Source organism: Manihot esculenta, chromosome 13 (genome assembly GCF_001659605.2).
Source record: "Manihot esculenta cultivar AM560-2 chromosome 13, M.esculenta_v8, whole genome shotgun sequence".
In the NCBI taxonomy this organism is placed as follows: Eukaryota; Viridiplantae; Streptophyta; class Magnoliopsida; order Malpighiales; family Euphorbiaceae; genus Manihot; species Manihot esculenta.
In genome coordinates, this window is record NC_035173.2 from 3,296,156 (window position 1) to 3,313,336 (window position 17,181).

The following is a 17,181-nucleotide window of genomic DNA, read 5'->3' on the forward strand; positions in this document are numbered from 1 at the left end:
AAGTATTTGCAGTGTATCATACAGATCACCCCTCTCAGAATTTTTTTTTTGCCCTTTTAGATTTTTTTTGAATAAAAAAAAATAAATTTCATTAAGTTTCAAAAATGATCGACTCAAAAATATAATCAGAAGAGGAGAAAAAAACCTTAATTAGGTCCAGAGTATCATGACCAGGTCAAGTAAGTGCATAAACTACACCATTAGCAGACCACGAACAAAAGTTAATAAAAATAAAAATTATCTCTAAAATAAGAGATTTACAATAAAAAAACAAGACTTTTATAAAATGATGACAAATTCTAATAATTAAAATCAGTTATAGTTCGAATTAAAAGTTGAGCGTCTAACTCCACAATAACCGAGAACCAACCACCATCCTTAAGTCAGTTTAAAATTTCCCTAAAAGTCATGATTTCACCGTAGAATTATTAAAATTATCAAAAATTCGTTATTGACGTAATGCAATAAACTCACAATTCTATCCCTTTAAGACACAACCCACTCCTATAGCCTAATGTAGAAATAATGCAGCATCAACATTTAGCTTAAAACTTCCAATAGATGGCTTTTTCCATTGAACGCAAACCAGAGCATTAACAACCAACTCCCTGCAACTTTTAGCCGCCTCTCAATCTTGAAGAATAGACTTTGCACACCTAATCACAACATGAGGTGGACAACTTTTCTACTTCCATACCACAGCGTTTCTATTCTTCCATAAAGCCCAAACTACCATAACTACCATGTGTAAAGTAGAAACATAAACTGAATTGCATACCCGAACAAATCAATCACTAAACGATTGCATGTGGGGGAAGAGCCAACTAGATTCAGTCATCATCCAATAATCACGAGCAAAAGGACAAGTAATTAGAGCATATATTATCGTTTCACTTTGACTAGAGCAAACAGGACAAGACTCACTGACTTGAACATTCCTACGAATTAAATTAACCAAGCATGGAATAACATTACAGCAAGCTCGCCATACCAGATTTAAAACCTTCGGTGGAGCCCGAATATGCCAGAGTTTCTTCCACATTGATCTAACCGCAACTGAGCAACTCAAGTGAGTAGTCTGTGTCAAGAATCTATAAGCACTTCGAACCGAATATAATCCACGTTTCTCAAATTTCCATACCCAATTATCTGCTTGCCCAGTGATACTCAAAAGGATAGACAATATATTATGAGCATCAACCTAATTAAATATAGACAGAATCAAATCCTTTTTCAGCATCTCTGTTGAATAAGATTAGAAACTAAAAACACATCACAATCTGTCTGTTGAGGAGTAGAAACCTTACCATTCAAATTTAATGGCACCCATGGATCCTCCCAAATCGAAATGCTTCTACTATGTCCAACTCTTTTAAGAGAACCTGACGCAATCAACTTCTTAATCTCCCACAAACTTCTCCACAAGTAGCTTGGATTACTCTCAATCTCCGAATCTAAAAAAGAGCCAAACGGAAAATACTTGGCCTTGAGAGTTCTTGCCACCAATGAATTATCTCTAGTGAAAATTGCCCATGTGTACTTCCCTAACATAAATAAATTGAACTCATGCAATTTCTTAAATCCCAACCCACCATCAAACTTCGATTTCGCCATCCGTTCCCAGCTTACCTAATGCATACCTCGTTTGTGAGAGCTCCCTCTTTCCCACCAAAATCGAGCCATAAGTCGCAGCAATTCATAACAAATTGTTTGCGGCACCAAAAATAAATTCATAGCATACGTTGGAAGTGTCTGGAGAATAGTTTTTAACATCACTTCTTTTCCCACCCTAGATAGACATCTTTGCTTCCAAGAGTTGAGTTTCTGCCATATTCTATCCTTCATAAACTGAAACAACTCACGCTTATTAATCCCTATTCGCGTTAGCAAATCCAAATATGCCCCCAAGTCTTTTTGCTCCATCACCTCCAATATAGAACATACATCATGTTGCATATCAAGAGGTGTATTACGTGAGAAGCACAAAGAAGACTTGGAATAATTGATTAATTGTCCCAACGCCTCAACATACCCATCCATAATCTCCTTCACCACACGTGCCTCTTTGCTACTTGCTTGGAAAGTAACTAAACTGTCATCTGTGAAAAATAAATGTGAAATAATAGGAGCTCTTCTCATAATAGACCATCCTGTAATCAAATCATGATTTACCTTAGCTGAAATCATACGAGACAACCTTCAACACAAAGAATAAAAAGGTAAAGCGAGATCAGATCTCCTTGCCCTAACCCTCTGGATGGAACTATAGGACCCAACAACAAACTCCCAAATAGGACCGAATATTTCACAGTAGAAATACAGTGCATAACTAGATTAATCCAGTTTCGGTTAAAACCCAAACTTTGAAGCATTGTTTGGACAAATCGCCATTCTATCCTATCATAAGCCTTACTAATGTCCATTTTCAACGCAGCAAAATAATCCTTACATCTCCTTTTATTATTGAAATAATTCATTATTTCAAAGGCTATAATGTTGTTATCCTGAATACTTCTGCCAGGAATGAAAACATTTTGTGTTAGAGAGACAATAATATCCAGCATAACCTTCAACCTATTCACTATTATTTTGCTCATAATCTTGTAAATAACGTTACATAATGCAATAGGCTTTATGTCACTTATTACCTGAGGTTTTTGCTTCTTTGGTATGAGAACCAAAACTATTTCATTCCAAGAGGTAGGAATAGACCCCTCCTGCAGATACTTAATGCACACTTTAGATACTTCAGGACCCACAATCTCCTAGTGACTTTGAAAAAATCCAGGATTAAACCATCAATGCCTAGAGTTTTATCAGGTTTCATGGTAAACAATGCAGCCTTCACTTCCTCCATTGAATAAGACTCCATCAGCTTCTGATTCATCTCCTCCGTAACACATGCAGTAACGTGTTCAAGGGTAGGCTCCATATTGCCCATGCGTGATGTAAAAATGTCTTTAAAGTAGCCAACCATTAAATCTTCCAAGCCCGACCCTCTCAAACACCAGACTCCCTCCGAATTCTGAAGCCTAAGCACATTATTTTTTCGCTTCCTGTCTGTAGCCATAGCATGGAAAAAACGTGTATTAGCATCCCCTTTCCGAAGCCAAAAATCTTTCGCCCTCTGCTTCCACTGAACCTCACGGTCATGTAGCAGTTGAAATAACTTTCGATATGCTTCATGAATAGCATTACGATCCTGCCCCAAATGAGAGCTATGTCGTACTTTAATTATATTCTAGCACTCTTCCAACTCCTTCCTATATATCTCCTTCAGATCTATATCCCAGTGATACAAAGCCGACCTGCAAACCTTCAACCAATCCTCCAAATTCATTATCACCCCAGAATTCCAATTGTTCAGAACAATTTCCTTACATTGTGGAAAACGAAGTCAATAATTCTCAAACTTGAATCTCCTAACGTGATCGCGAGTGACCATAGAGCGAACATCCAGAAAGATTGGCAAGTGATCAAAAGTAGTGATATCTAATGTATATGCCTGAGCATAAAGGAATTTATACCTCCAACCGTTAGATACTAAAACCCTATCTAATTTCTCCTCAATCCAATGATCAGAATCCTTACCATGCTCCCACGTAAAAGGATATCCTCCCATAGGAAAATCAGTCAAACCTGCATCACAAATAGCCTCACGAAAACCTTGAATGAAAGCACGTGGTTGTGGCCTCCCTCCTCTCTTCTCGTGGATAGCAAGTAAGTCATTAAAATCACCGAGACAAACCCAAGGTAAGGGGCTACAATCCCTTAAGTTACGAAGGAGATTCCAAGTTTCATTTCGTCTCAAGTGATTAGGCTGACCATAAAAACCAGTAAGCCTCCAAGAACCAATACCGTCAATAGAAATTTCAACATCAATGCAATGTGAAAATAAATTCAAAACAGAAATATGAGAGACTGAGCGCCAGAGTAATGCCAAGCCCCCATTATACCCTATACAATCAACAGCTACAAAGTCATCATAATCCAAACAAGTCTTTATTTTAGAAATTTTAGAAGACAAACAAAAAGTTTCTATTAAAAAAATAAAAGTTGGTCTTCTATCTCTCATATAGAATTCCAACAACTGTAGTGCCCATGGATTGCCCAATCCACGGCAGTTCTAACTAAGTGTACTTATTTCTTCCGGTGGGTCTAATTAACAAGACCGGCTGATGAAGTTTTTGTCATCTCCTCTGTCATCTCATCAAAAACAATATCATCATTTATGCGAGCACTCGTAGCGAACAACGTTTGAAAAAAAAAAATTAAGAAAACGGCTGAAAAAATCCTTTAAAAAATAGGATAAAAAACTTCTCAGATAGCGAGAAGACAAATTCCATTTTTTCAAATCAAGAGTTTGACTACCTTTTAGATATTAATATTTGATCGTATGGTTGAATTTATATGGTATCATCTCTTGCCAATAAATCTCCAAGGTCAACAAATTATATAAATATTATTATGTATAACTTATTTTTATATGGTATCATGAAGTCAGCAGCTCAAAAGTCTCCTTCACCATCCTCCTTGTTCCTTCTGGCCTGTAAAATTCTTCAAGGAACCATGCATACCGGTAGCTCCGATACACCGGAGGATGTTTCTCATCGATTAAATCCTCGATTGGACCATTCACAGTGTCCTTTCCCGGCACATAAAATGTCGCCAACGATATTCTTCGGTGTACCTTGTTAGTCACAGCCCTGTGGTGTACGCTTTTGTATCTCCCATTGCTCAATACCTACATGATAAAAAGAAAAACTAAGAAATGAAATATACCCATTTGGGCCACTGGTGCTTGTACACCAGAAAGATACAATGCTACCTGAATATGATCACCCAGATTGATGACAAATGAATTAGGAATGGGATCAACGGCCACCCATTTCCCATCTTTGATGACCTGAAGGCCAGTCACTCCTTCTGATTGTCTGACTATGGTGAGTGCATTAAGATCAGTGTGAACAGCCAGCCCCAAGGTCATCTCTGGGTCTGGACATGGTGGATAGAAATTTGATTGTGCTCTTAGAATGGGATTTTCACCTAATTTCTTCTTTAAGCAATCTTTCTCTAGGCCTAGCCCTTGAGACATCAACCTCAAAAGCTTGGTCATTAGTTCATTCATCTACATTCCATATTCAGCAAAAACCTCCCTGCAACAATCAAATTATTTAGCTAAATTCTATGCTACTTTTGATATTGCTGAAACTGAAAAGGATAAGAAGAAGAAGAAGTACCTGTATTGGGGAGGATTTTCTGGCAAAAGATGGGCTACATCATCTAGAGGATGCAGAGGATGCGAGAAGGTTTCACTCCACATTGAAACTTTGTCCTCTTGCCCATCAACTTTAAGATTGTAGTTGAAGAGCTTGATCTGCTTAGTGTGATCTGTGGTAAAGAACTTTGCCCTCTCTTGAGGTGGCAATTCAAAGAATTCAGAAATGGTTTTCAACATTCTCTCACATAATTCTTGAGAGACTCCATGGTTGATGATCTGAAAGAACCCATATTCCTCACATGCCCTTGATACTTGTTGAATCAACTGGGACAACTCCTGATTAAGGTCAATGACTGGAATTGAGGCCACAGTATACCTGGGAAAGATATGGCCTTTTGTTTTCTGGGAGAATGAAACTAGAAGAAAGTGAAAGAGGAGAGGGACCATTGGCCAACTGAAAGGATCCCATCTCTGTAGAGAATGTGTGGCTTCCTTTGAATGCAAAAGTGTAAATTATAGTGCAGAAAGAAAGGTGGTGTATATAAAGGCAGGACAGAGGAGGTATACCCCTCATTGTGCTCAACAACATAATATATTGCAATGATAGAAATAATACCTAAAATATTAAATAACTATTCCACCTAAGTTACTTTGACAATTAGGCAGAGATCATGTGATCCTATGCATATCCAACGGTCTTCCTTCAGAATTGGCTGAAGCAACCAAGCATTAAGGCCTCGTTTGGTTCAAAATGACATATTTAGAGGAAAGTTAATTTTCTGAAAAATAAATTTTAAAAAAGTTATTTCTAGAAAGTATAATTTGAATGTATTTAGTTAGTGTATTAAATTTTCAAAAAGTAAATGGAGTATGACTATAAAAATGACATCAATATCCTTACTCTAAAAATATAATATTCAATTTAATAGAAAAAAATTATATATTAACTAAATACTCCAATTTTGAAAAGTATTTCTCAATTCACATAATAACGATATACAACTTTTTTTATGATAATAATTATTTTTTTTATTTGAATGAATATATAACTTAAATAAAATTATATTATGACTCTACAAACATAACCTTCAATTTTTTATTAGTTTTCAGCTGAATTCTTAATAATAAAAAAAATTAAAAGGTAAAATAAAATCATACCAACCAAACAAGTCAAGATTTTATACTTCCCGAAAAGTTAAACTTCCTTACTAAATTACCTCCAACTAAACATAATATAAGTTTAAGTCCCAACCAAACATAACCTCAATTTAGGTTTTATTTAGTTGGAGTAACATAACTTTTCTAAGAAGTGCTAAAATTTTATTTGTTTCTTACTACAATTCAAAGAAGTAGGTTACTTCCTAACCCAGTTCAACGGTGAACTTTTCAAAGAAATAACCATTTAAAACCAAAATGGCCTTAGCCTGTCTGTAATACCCGGCTCGAGTCCGGCCTCGGAATTCCTGTCGTCTGGTGGAATCTCGGGTGTCGGAACCCTCGAGAAGGGTAAGACATATGTTTTCAGGTGTGTTTTACAGAGGTTTTGAATGTTTTTCCATGTGAAAGGAAATGAGTTTTGAAAGAAAAGCAATAAGGGAAAATGCAAAGGTTCGGCCGCCGAAGGTCACTTTCGGCCGTCGAACATTGCATGGTTTCGGATTCACGTTCGGCTGCCGAAGGTGGTCTGGCCAGCCACCTATTTAAAGGCCAAAGGTCGGTGGAAGGAGGATATTTCTCCTCCACTTGCAGCCAGAGGTGAGTTCCAGCCTCTCCCAAGTTGACTTTCATGTTTTCCATGTTTTTCACCAAATCTTTCAAGAGTTTTAAGAGTTGTGGTGTGTTTTGAAGGTTTTGAGCAAAAATAGCAAGTTTGGAAGTTTGGAGTTTTGGAAGAGGTTTTCTTCATATCTCCACGATAGGATCACTCATCCTAAAGTTCTTAAGGAGGTAAAGGTGGATCCTGAACTTCTTTGGTGATTTTTCAAGGTTTTATGAAAGGGTGAGGGGTAGTATGCATGATTAGGTTTAGGTGAGGTTTTTTGGTGGTCTTTGATGTTCAAGCATGTTTAAGTGTTATGTGCTATGTTTGTTTGGGGTTTTAGGATAGTTTGAGACCCCTTTGTGCATATATATGTGTATGTGCTAGTTGGGAGTAATTGATATTCATGTTGTAGGTTTTTGGGCAAAGTTTGCATGAAACAGAGCAGGGTTCTGCCCATCGGGCAAAACCAGGTTCGGCCGCCGAAGGAAGGTTCGGCCGCCGAACCCCTTGTGGAGGCAGTTTCGGCTGCCAAAACTTGCCCCCGAAGCTTGGGACTTTCGTCTCTGGAGGCAAGGTTCAGTCGCCGAAAGTGCCGCCGAAGGTTGAGTTTCGTCTCTGGACGAGACTTTCGGCTGCCGAAGGTGCCGCTGAACATGCATGAGTTTCGTCTCTGGAGAGGGGTTTCGGCCGCCGAACCTGCCGCCGAAAGTGCCCTGTCCAGCTTTCTTTTGCATGTTTTATGTGATTGTTTGGGGATCGTTGAGAGGGTTTTTGGGGAATTTCTTAGAGATGGTCTTGAGTTAGTTTGGTCCCTCATTTGTGTAGGAACGGACCAGAGGAATCAGGGAAGTCAGCAGTGAGCACGGTTTCAGAACCTGCAGAGTTAGTACAGAGTCAGCAAGAGGTGAGTGGAACTTTTCTTTTCAGACTTAAACTGCTTTGAGCATATATCATGCATCATAATGAGTCTAGTAGGATGATTGCATTAGTTTCACGAATATGATGCATTGCATAATACGATGCGTATGAGGCTGTGGATAGACCAAGGCGACTCCAATAGCCCAAACTCTGTTATAAGACCTGGCCGGGCCAGGCAGCCATCTGTAGGTAAGACCTGATTAGATCAGGCAGCAGAGATAGTAAGACCTGGCTGGACCAGGCAGGCAGAGTGTAAGACCTGGCCGGGCCAGGCAGACGGAGGTTGTAAGACCTGGCTAGGTCAGGCATCCTTGAGTGGGATTGTTGGTGGTCATGTCTGATCCCTGAGATGATGTGATGTAGTGCATTCCATGAGATCATGTTTTCAACTCATGTTTTATCGTTCTGCTCATTGGGCTTGTATAGCTCATTCCTCTCCCCTATCCCCCAGATTTGCAGGTTCAGAGTCCAGAGGGAGTCCAGCAGGGTTTGGAAGAAGAAAAGTGATGTAATAGCTAGTATGGACATGAAATTGTATAAAGAGATAGTGTACCGTGTATAGACTTGTGCTTGACTTAGAGAGTTGTAATCCCTTGTTGTATATACATGGTCAGTTTCTGTATGTATGTTTCCTTTATTGATGATGTCTATGAGAAAACCAGGCTAACACTATGAGTTGATAGACCAGATATAGTGCATGCACAGGTTAAGCCCTGGAGGAAAGACAAGTTTTACTGGTTTAACAGAAAATGTATGCTCATGTATGGGATTTCACAGGTACACAGACAGTATAGCAGGCTTACTACGGGTCCCGGCGATCTTAAGTCGATCTGGATCCTAGTGCCGGTAGCAGTTCGGTTTTCAGGCTGTTACAGATTGGTATCAGAGCCCTAGGTTCACATGGTCGGACCTATAGAGCTAGAGTTGGTGGGTCAAGCACAATAGGAAAACATGTCCACGAGGATAGGATGTTAGTCCTGTCTATATGATGATGTGCAATGTCCTGCTGCATGTGTTGTTTTCCTCTATGTGTTGCTTATGTGCTCTGTTATGTGTTGTTTCCAGAGAGAGGTAAGATGCGAGGAACTCGTCGATCCGCGAGATTGAATGGAGTCCCACCTGAGAGTGAGGGTACAGCTGCTCGTCCTCCTGCATTGCCAAGGGCAAGGACTCATAGGTCAAGCAGGGAGGGAACGTCAAGAGACCCTCGAAGGTCTTCTGACGAAAGCAGAAGAGGAATAGGCAGAGGGGGAAGATCAGAAGAAGAGAGAGTTTCTGTGGAGGAAGCTCAGAGTAGAGATGTAAGTATGGGTATAGGAAGGTCAGAAGAAGGTATGGGGGAGTCCCAGGGAGGCGCACAGGCCTCGGGGTTTGGCTATCCACCTTTTCCACAGGGCCCAGGGTATCTGATGGGAGGCACGTCGGATTACTCCAGCTTTGCCCCATATCCACCCTACATGCCCTATATGCCCTATCCTTCCTTTTATCCACGATATCATATGTATCCACCCCCACCTTTTTATCCCAGTTCAGCATCGCCTGAAGCCAGAGAACCAGTACCTCCACCACCACCACCTGAACCAGTAGCCCCTGTTGTTGAAGCACAACCCAGTTCTTCAGGGGGAAGTAAGGTGAAGATGACTGAGTACTTAAAGTTGGATGCTCCTAAATTCAATACGGGAGATGATCTCTTTGAGTATCTCAGTGCAGTGAGAATGATAACAAGTGAGTTGGGAGCAGATGAGAGCAGGGCCATTGAGATGGCAGGGTTCACTTTAAAATGCAAGAAAGCCAGAGAATGGTTCAAGAACTATGTGGACCCCAGAATAGACAGTATGACATGGGAAGAGTTTGCCAACGAATTTGCTGGGTGGGCTTTCCCTGACAGTTCGAGGGAGCTAAAGGTTGTGGAGTTTGAGCAGTTGAGACAGACGGAGGAGATGAGCGTTGATGAGTATACAGATAAGTTCCTGGAATTGTTACCATACGTGGGTCAGGCGTATGATACGGATCAGAAGAAGGCAAAGAGATATGCCACAAGGCTTCATCCCAGGTATTTCTCTTTGATTCTTCATGCGGAGAAGGAGAGTTTCCACTCCATTGTGGATGCTGCTAGAAAGATGGAGGCCAGTGCCATCAGTCAGGGAGTAGTCAAGCAAGCAAAGGCACAGGCTTCTGGTACGGCAAGTGCGAGCAAAAAGAGATGGGATAAATTCAGAGGAAAGAGAGGCAAGTTTTGGAGCAGGATTAAGACGGGTCTGGGCATGAGTAGCGGCTCTAGCTCTGGCACAGATCTTCCAGTTTGTAATAGGTGTGGGAAACCGTACAGTGGAGCTTGTATGTTGGGATCTACAGCCTGCTATAGATGTGGGCAGGAGGGACATTATGCACGGGAATGTCCTCAGGCGACTTTGGTTGCACCATCCCAGCAGATGACCTCAGGTAGTGTTGTACAGTCAGCAGCTTCAGTCCGTCCACCAAGCAGTGGCAGAGGTAGAGGAAGAGGGGCAGCCTCTTCATCAGGGATGGGTTCCCGAGGTGCAGGTCCGTCAGCTCCAGCACGGATTTTCACCATGACGCAACAGGAGGCAGACACTTCGAACACAGTGGTGTCAGGTAATCTCATCATTGGGTGTTCAGAGGTGTATGCTTTGATGGACCCCGGTGCTTCTCACTCTTTCATTTCTTCTAGAGCCGCAGAGAGATTGGGGTTGATTGTATCCGAGTTAGCGTGTCCTCTCTGGGTCAGTGGACCTAGATGTGACCCATCATTGGCAGAGTCAGTCTGTCAGTTCAGTCCAGTGTTTATAGAGGATAGATGCCTTCCAGCTGACCTTGTGGTTCTAGAGTTGACAGATTTTGATGTCATTCTAGGGATGGATTGGTTATCTACCTATAGTGCTACCTTGCACTGCAGGGACAAGGTAGTGAGTCTCAGAGACCAGGATGGGTCAGAGTGTGCCTTTAGAGGAGACAGGAGAGGGACACCTAGGGGTTTGATATCAGCCCTCCAGGCTCATAGGATGTTGAGGAAGGGTTGTCAGGGGTTCCTAGCTTATGTGAGAGAGCTAGACAGTCAGGTTAGGGAACCATCCTCAGTACCAGTTGTTAGAGACTTCCCAGATGTGTTTCCTGAAGAGCTTCCAAGACTACCACCTGATAGGGAAATAGAGTTCGAGATAGAGTTGATGCCCAGTGCCAGACCGATCTCTATTCCTCCCTACAGGATGGCACCAGCAGAGTTGAGAGAGTTGAAAGAGCAGTTACAGGATTTGGTAGCTAAGGGTTTCATCCGTCTGAGTACCTCACCCTGGGGTGCTCCAGTATTATTTGTCAGAAAGAAGGATGGACCTCTGAGACTTTGTGTCGACTACAGACAGTTGAACAAAGTTACTATCAAAAACAAGTATCCTTTATCCAGGATCGATGATCTATTCGACCAACTGTCAGGAGCAGGTTGTTTTTCGAAGATAGATCTGAGATCCGGATACCACTAGTTAAAGATCAGGGAAGGAGATGTTTCCAAGACTGCTTTCCGAACCAGATATGGGCATTATGAGTTCCTAGTGATGCCGTTCGGGTTGACTAATGCCCCTGCAGCATTCATGGATCTCATGAACAGGGTTTTCCGGGAGTACTTGGATCGTTTTGTGATCGTCTTTATAGATGATATCTTGGTGTACTCCAGGAATGCGGAGGAGCATGCCCAGCATCTGAGACTAGTTTTGCAAACCTTGCGAGAGCATGGCTTGTATGCCAAGTTCTCCAAGTGTGAGTTCTGGCTAGGGAGCATTGCCTTTTTGGGACATGTCGTATCAGAGGAAGGAATAGCAGTAGATCCTAAGAAGGAAGAGGCAGTAGCCAATTGGCCTATACCCACGACAGTGACAGAGATCAAGAGTTTTCTGGGTTTGGCAGGCTATTATCGGAGGTTCGTTCAGGACTTTTCGAAGATAGTTGCTCCTATGACCAGACTGACCAGGAAGAATCAGAAGTTCATATGGTCAGAGGATTGTGATGAGAGTTTTGAAGAGTTAAAGAGACGGTTAACTTCAGCACCGGTGTTAGCTCTGCCGAACAGTGATGATGAGTTCACAGTGTTCTGGGATGCATCCCGAGTGGGATTAGGTTGTGTGTTAATGCAGAATGACAAAGTGATAGCGTATGCTTCTAGACAGCTTAAGAAGCACGAGCTGAACTATCCGACACACGATCTGGAGATGGCCGCTGTTATCTTTGCACTTAAGATGTGGAGGCATTACCTCTATGGGGTAAAGTGTGAGATCTATACGGATCATAAGAGCCTGCAGCACATCTTGAGTCAGAGAGAGTTAAACTTGAGGCAGAGACGGTGGGTCGAATTGCTCAGTGATTACGATTATAAGATCCAATATCATCCGGGTAAGGCTAATGTTGTAGCTGATGCCTTAAGCCGGAAGTCACTTGGCAGTTTATCCCACATTGCAATAGAGAGAAGACCGGTGGTGAAGGACTTTTACAGACTCATGGATGAAGGGCTTCAGTTGCAGTTATCTGGTACAGGTGCTTTGATTGCACAGATGAGAATTACACCAGTGTTTCTAGAGCAAGTGGCTCTGAAACAGCACGAAGATCCTGAGTTAGTAAAAATTGCCAGGACTGTTCAGTCTGGCAATAGTGCAGCGTTCAGATTTGGCAGTGAGGGGATTCTTCGTCATGGGAAGAGATTATGTGTACCAGATGATAGCAGTTTAAAGGAAGACATTATGAGGGAAGCTCATAATGCAAGGTATAGCGTTCACCCTGGAGCCACCAAGATGTATCAAGATCTGAGAAGGGTGTATTGGTGGCCAGCAATGAAGAGGGAAGTGGCACAGTTTGTGTCAGCTTGCGAGACATGTCAAAGGGTGAAGCTAGAACACCAGAAGCCGACTGGAATGCTTAACCCACTGCCGATTCTAGAGTGGAAATGGGAGAACATAGCTATGGATTTTGTAGTGGGGTTACCGGCGACGTCCAACAGACTAGACTCCATATGGGTGATTGTGGATAGACTCACTAAATCTGCCCACTTCATTCCAGTCAGGAGTAACTATTCTGTGGACAAGCTAGCGCAGGTGTATGTGAATGAGATAGTCAAGCTGCATGGAGTTCCAGTGTCGATTGTATCAGATAGAGGACCTCAGTTCACCTCCAGATTTTGGCGGAGTCTGCAAGCTGCTATGGGTACAAGATTGGATTTCAGCACTGCTTTCCATCCACAGACAGACGGTCAGTCAGAGAGGACCATCCAAACCATAGAAGATATGCTGCGAATGTGTGTGTTAGACTTTGGCGGTTCTTGGAGGCAGCATCTACCTCTGGTGGAGTTTGCCTACAACAACAACCATCATGCTAGCATAGGGATGGCCCCTTATGAAGCTTTGTATGGGAGGAAGTGCAGAACACCTATTTGCTGGGAAGAAGTAGGAGAGAAGGCTCTTGCAGGGCCAGAGTTAGTTGAGATTACCAGCAAGTTAGTGCCTATCATCAGAGAGAGGATCAGAACAGCTGTAAGCAGACAGAAAAGTGACTCGCGGTTGTCGAAGCCGGTCAAAAATAACCTTTCTGGTTATCAACAATTTTACAACTGCAGATAGTGGTGAAAGGATCGAATCCACAGAGAATTGATTACCTATTTATTTTTCTTAACAAGACCAATAAAATAAACTGAAACAATAATAAATTAAAGATGAGATAAAAGACTGAAAGTGAGATCAAATGAGATAAACTGGAAGCAGAATAAAAATAAATTGCAATAAAAGTAAAATGGGGGGGGTTTGAGATTGATTACAGTAACTAATAATGAGAGTAATAATAGAAAGCAAATAATTAAAATAAAAGAGTAAATCAATATGAGAAAAGCCTAGTTGAAGATATGGATCCACTTTGGTTGTTTGGGTTGATCATTGAAACTTAAATTATCTTGATTGGTTCAATAGATTAGTTATGGGGGTGGAAGACGCTTCTCACCACCATGTCTCTCCTTATGATTAAATTAATTAGGGAACGTCCTCTAATTAATTACTAATTAACAAATTGCCAAGGAACGTCCTTGGGCCATAGGCATCAAAACAATTGTCAATTGCATAAAGAAATAGAGAGATCCAATCCTAGCTACCCAAACGTATGGAGATAACGCTAGATCATGCAATTTTCTTGGGTTTTATCCCAAGTGTTCTAAGGTCAGAATATTTCCAGTAATTACGGACTAAAAATAATCCCAACTAACAATCAATTAACTTTGCAATTAAAATCAAATGGCCAATTTGATCAAAACAACAAAGTAATCATGTAATTAAAGCATCAATTGCATAAAATATTGAACAAAACCAAAGACAATAATTTATGTTCAGATCTCACAACCCATTAAACAACCTTAGTTTCAACCAATCCTCAACTAGAATTAAAAGATTTCAGCCTCTCATGGCTGAAACAAAACTAAAAATAAAAGAAAAGAAGAAAGGTAGAAGAAGAGATGTGAATTTCGTAGGTGTCTCCCAAGGGGAGTTTAAAGACCATGTAGAGGCTTCCTATGTGGCTTTTTATAGTTGAAAAGTGTTGCCCTAGATCATACTTATTGCCCAAGAGGTATTTTCTGCCCAAGATGTGTCTGAAAAGGAAAGAATCGCGCTTTTCGGCTTCAGAAGGAAGGCTGCGCGAAAATGCACTGCGGGAGGAAGTTGGTGCGCGCGGTTTGGTCTCAGAAAGGGAAGGAGGCGCAGATTATGCTTCCTAAATAAGTTTAGATGCTGATCTTACTTCCTAATTAGTGTAGAGGCTGCCCAAGGTGCTGCCCATGTGCAACTTGCTGCCCAAGTTGTTGCAGAAAAGGAAGGTGGCGCGCAGATGGCTCTCAGAAGAGGAAAGCGTGCAGATTGTTTCTGAATAGGAAGGATGCACGAATTTTGATCTTCAAAGGGGAAGATATGCTTGTCCATACATTCCTTTTTAGGTGGAGCCTCTTTTGAAATTTGAATATTGAATGCAGAAGAGGAAGAGCATCTCTTTGAGATCTTGCTGCCTAAATAGGAAGATATGACTGCTGCAGTGTGTGCACATCTTTGAACAAGGAAAGAAAGATCTGCGATTTGAATTTCAAATGATCTTCTGACTGAGCTTTCCTTGTTTGCTTTTGCTTCTGCACTTTCCTCATTTGAAAACTTTCCTTTTCTGAAAACTTTCCTTTTTTGGCACTTTCCATATTTGGCACTTTTTAGCAGTTTTAAGAGCATTTTCTCCAGATTGTCTCTTTACACCTAATATCTGCAAAACATAATTAAAACCACAAAATTAAGTAGAAAAGATGTAAATAAACATCAAGAACATAATGATAAAATGGACTAAAATATGCTCTATCAAATACCCCCACACCTAGCTTTTTGCTTGTCCTCAAGCAAATAAACATAGTCAAACAAGCTTTCTTTGCTACTTGATCCTTATTTCCACTTAAGCTCTTACTCTAGACTCCTATTTTGAATCATTGCAGTGAAGAATATATGCATGAAGATTACTCACCTTCTTTCCTTGTTTCCCTTTACTTACCATGGCTAGGATCTATTTTCCTCAAGAGAGACCATACATGCACATTTATTTGTTCAGATAAGACTTTTTCTAGCTTTCAGAGTGACTTGCCCTTACCTTGAAGTACTTTATTCAGACTTTTGTACTTTAGATCTTGCTTGAAAAAGTCACCAACCTTTTTACGTGAAGGTACATATTTGTGATACCCACCCCCAGTTACTCAGTTGGTCACCTTTCCAAGTGGCTACTAGCTCTGTTCATAGTCTTTTGACCATTGGAACAATCTTAGATTTGTGCTTTTGAGGTCTTTGCCTTTGCTGAATTTTCTTTCTCTCAATAATTTGGGCAAATCAACACCAATTGCTAAATCAAGTCACATTAAGTTCATTCACACAATTTTTTAATTTATTCTCATCAATTGAGGGTCATCAATATATTTTTCACCATGGCAAGCTCAAAGATTCAATTCAAAAGGTAATTCTCAAACATGAATATAACTCACTGCAATTGATTCAACATAAGTTTAAAGAGTCATCACATCAATGGGGTCATGGAAAGAAAAGCTCATCCAACATAGTTTATGAGATTGAGTAAAGCATCTCAAAAACGGAAAAAAAAAATAAATAAATAAATAAAAAACTGTGGCTATCTGTGTGTGTTATTGAAAGCAAAACGAAAAATTGAAAAAAATCACACTGAAAATGAAAATAAAAATTCAAACTGAAAATTAAAGCAAAAATTAAAAAATTCAGAATTATGCACCCCCACACCTAAATCATGCATTGTCCTCAATGTGTAAGAAACATAAAAGAACAAAGGAAACTGAGTACTCCCCTGGGTGTGGTGTGCATGGTGCGATCCACTTGATCAAGGCTCAAGTAATTGGGGAAGAGAAAAGAGTCCCAACTGCATTGAGCAAAAAGTGTAGCACTCCTTTTGATTGGGTCATTGCCCATCCTAATTTTTCCATGTACTCATGAAGTAACATGATTAGCTTCTCCTCTTTCAGATGAGGTGTGCCTCTAGCCTTTATGTTTGCATTTTTGAGCACTTCCAACTTCAATTGATATTTCTCCATGGGTGGCTGCAATTTGGCATTAAGTTCAGGCAAAACAAATTCTACCTTATCTGGAGGTTTGGGCAGGCATTGATCTGCATGCTCCTTTGGTTTGGGCCATTGGACTACCATTTGTTCCTCCTGGGCATGGACTGTTTGCATTGGAAGGATGAAAGGAGTTTCAGTTTCCTCCTTCTGCATAGGACCTAACTGAGGTGGAAGACTGATTTGTGTTGGAAGCTGAAAGGACGCGCCTGAGATGATTGCAAGTACTCCTTCTTGCACAAGATTGATCTGCGGTCCAAGCTGAGGTGGTTCAGTTGGAGTTCCTTCTGACTGCGCAAGATTGATCTGAAGAGGTGTGATTGGCTCTCCTTTGTTCTGTGCGTGTTCGCAGTCCACCTGTTGGATGTAATAGTTAGTTTCTTTCAGTTCTGGCTCTTTTTGGCTCTCTTCCCTGCAAGGATCATCATTTAGTATATCATCTTTTATATCAAAAACATCTTTGTTTAAACAATCAATGATATCTAAACTATCAACAGGTTCTGTTTGATCAGTTGGTTTGGACAAACAGTATTCTGGTTGTGCCTCTTCAGTAGCTTGTTCTTGTACTTGCCAACTTTCATCATTTATCTCATCAGCTTGAAGCTCTTCCTCTTTTCTTACCATGTCTGCATCTTC

General features: G+C 40.8%; 1 protein-coding gene and 1 pseudogene across 1 annotated transcript; both read right to left on the reverse strand.

Moving 5' to 3' along the window:
• Nucleotides 1-51: 51 nt before the first annotated feature.
• LOC110629452 lies at nt 52-6,091 on the reverse strand (annotated as a pseudogene).
• Nucleotides 788-4,206, reverse strand: LOC110630081. The gene is made up of 7 exons (XM_021777397.1): nt 4,173-4,206; nt 3,428-3,957; nt 3,317-3,376; nt 2,748-3,202; nt 1,641-2,197; nt 1,303-1,544; nt 788-1,201 (listed from the first exon to the last, which is right to left on the reverse strand). The coding sequence occupies exons 1-7, from the start codon at nt 4,204-4,206 to the stop codon at nt 788-790; spliced, it is 2,292 nt and encodes a 763-aa protein (XP_021633089.1).
• Nucleotides 6,092-17,181: the final 11,090 nt, after the last annotated feature.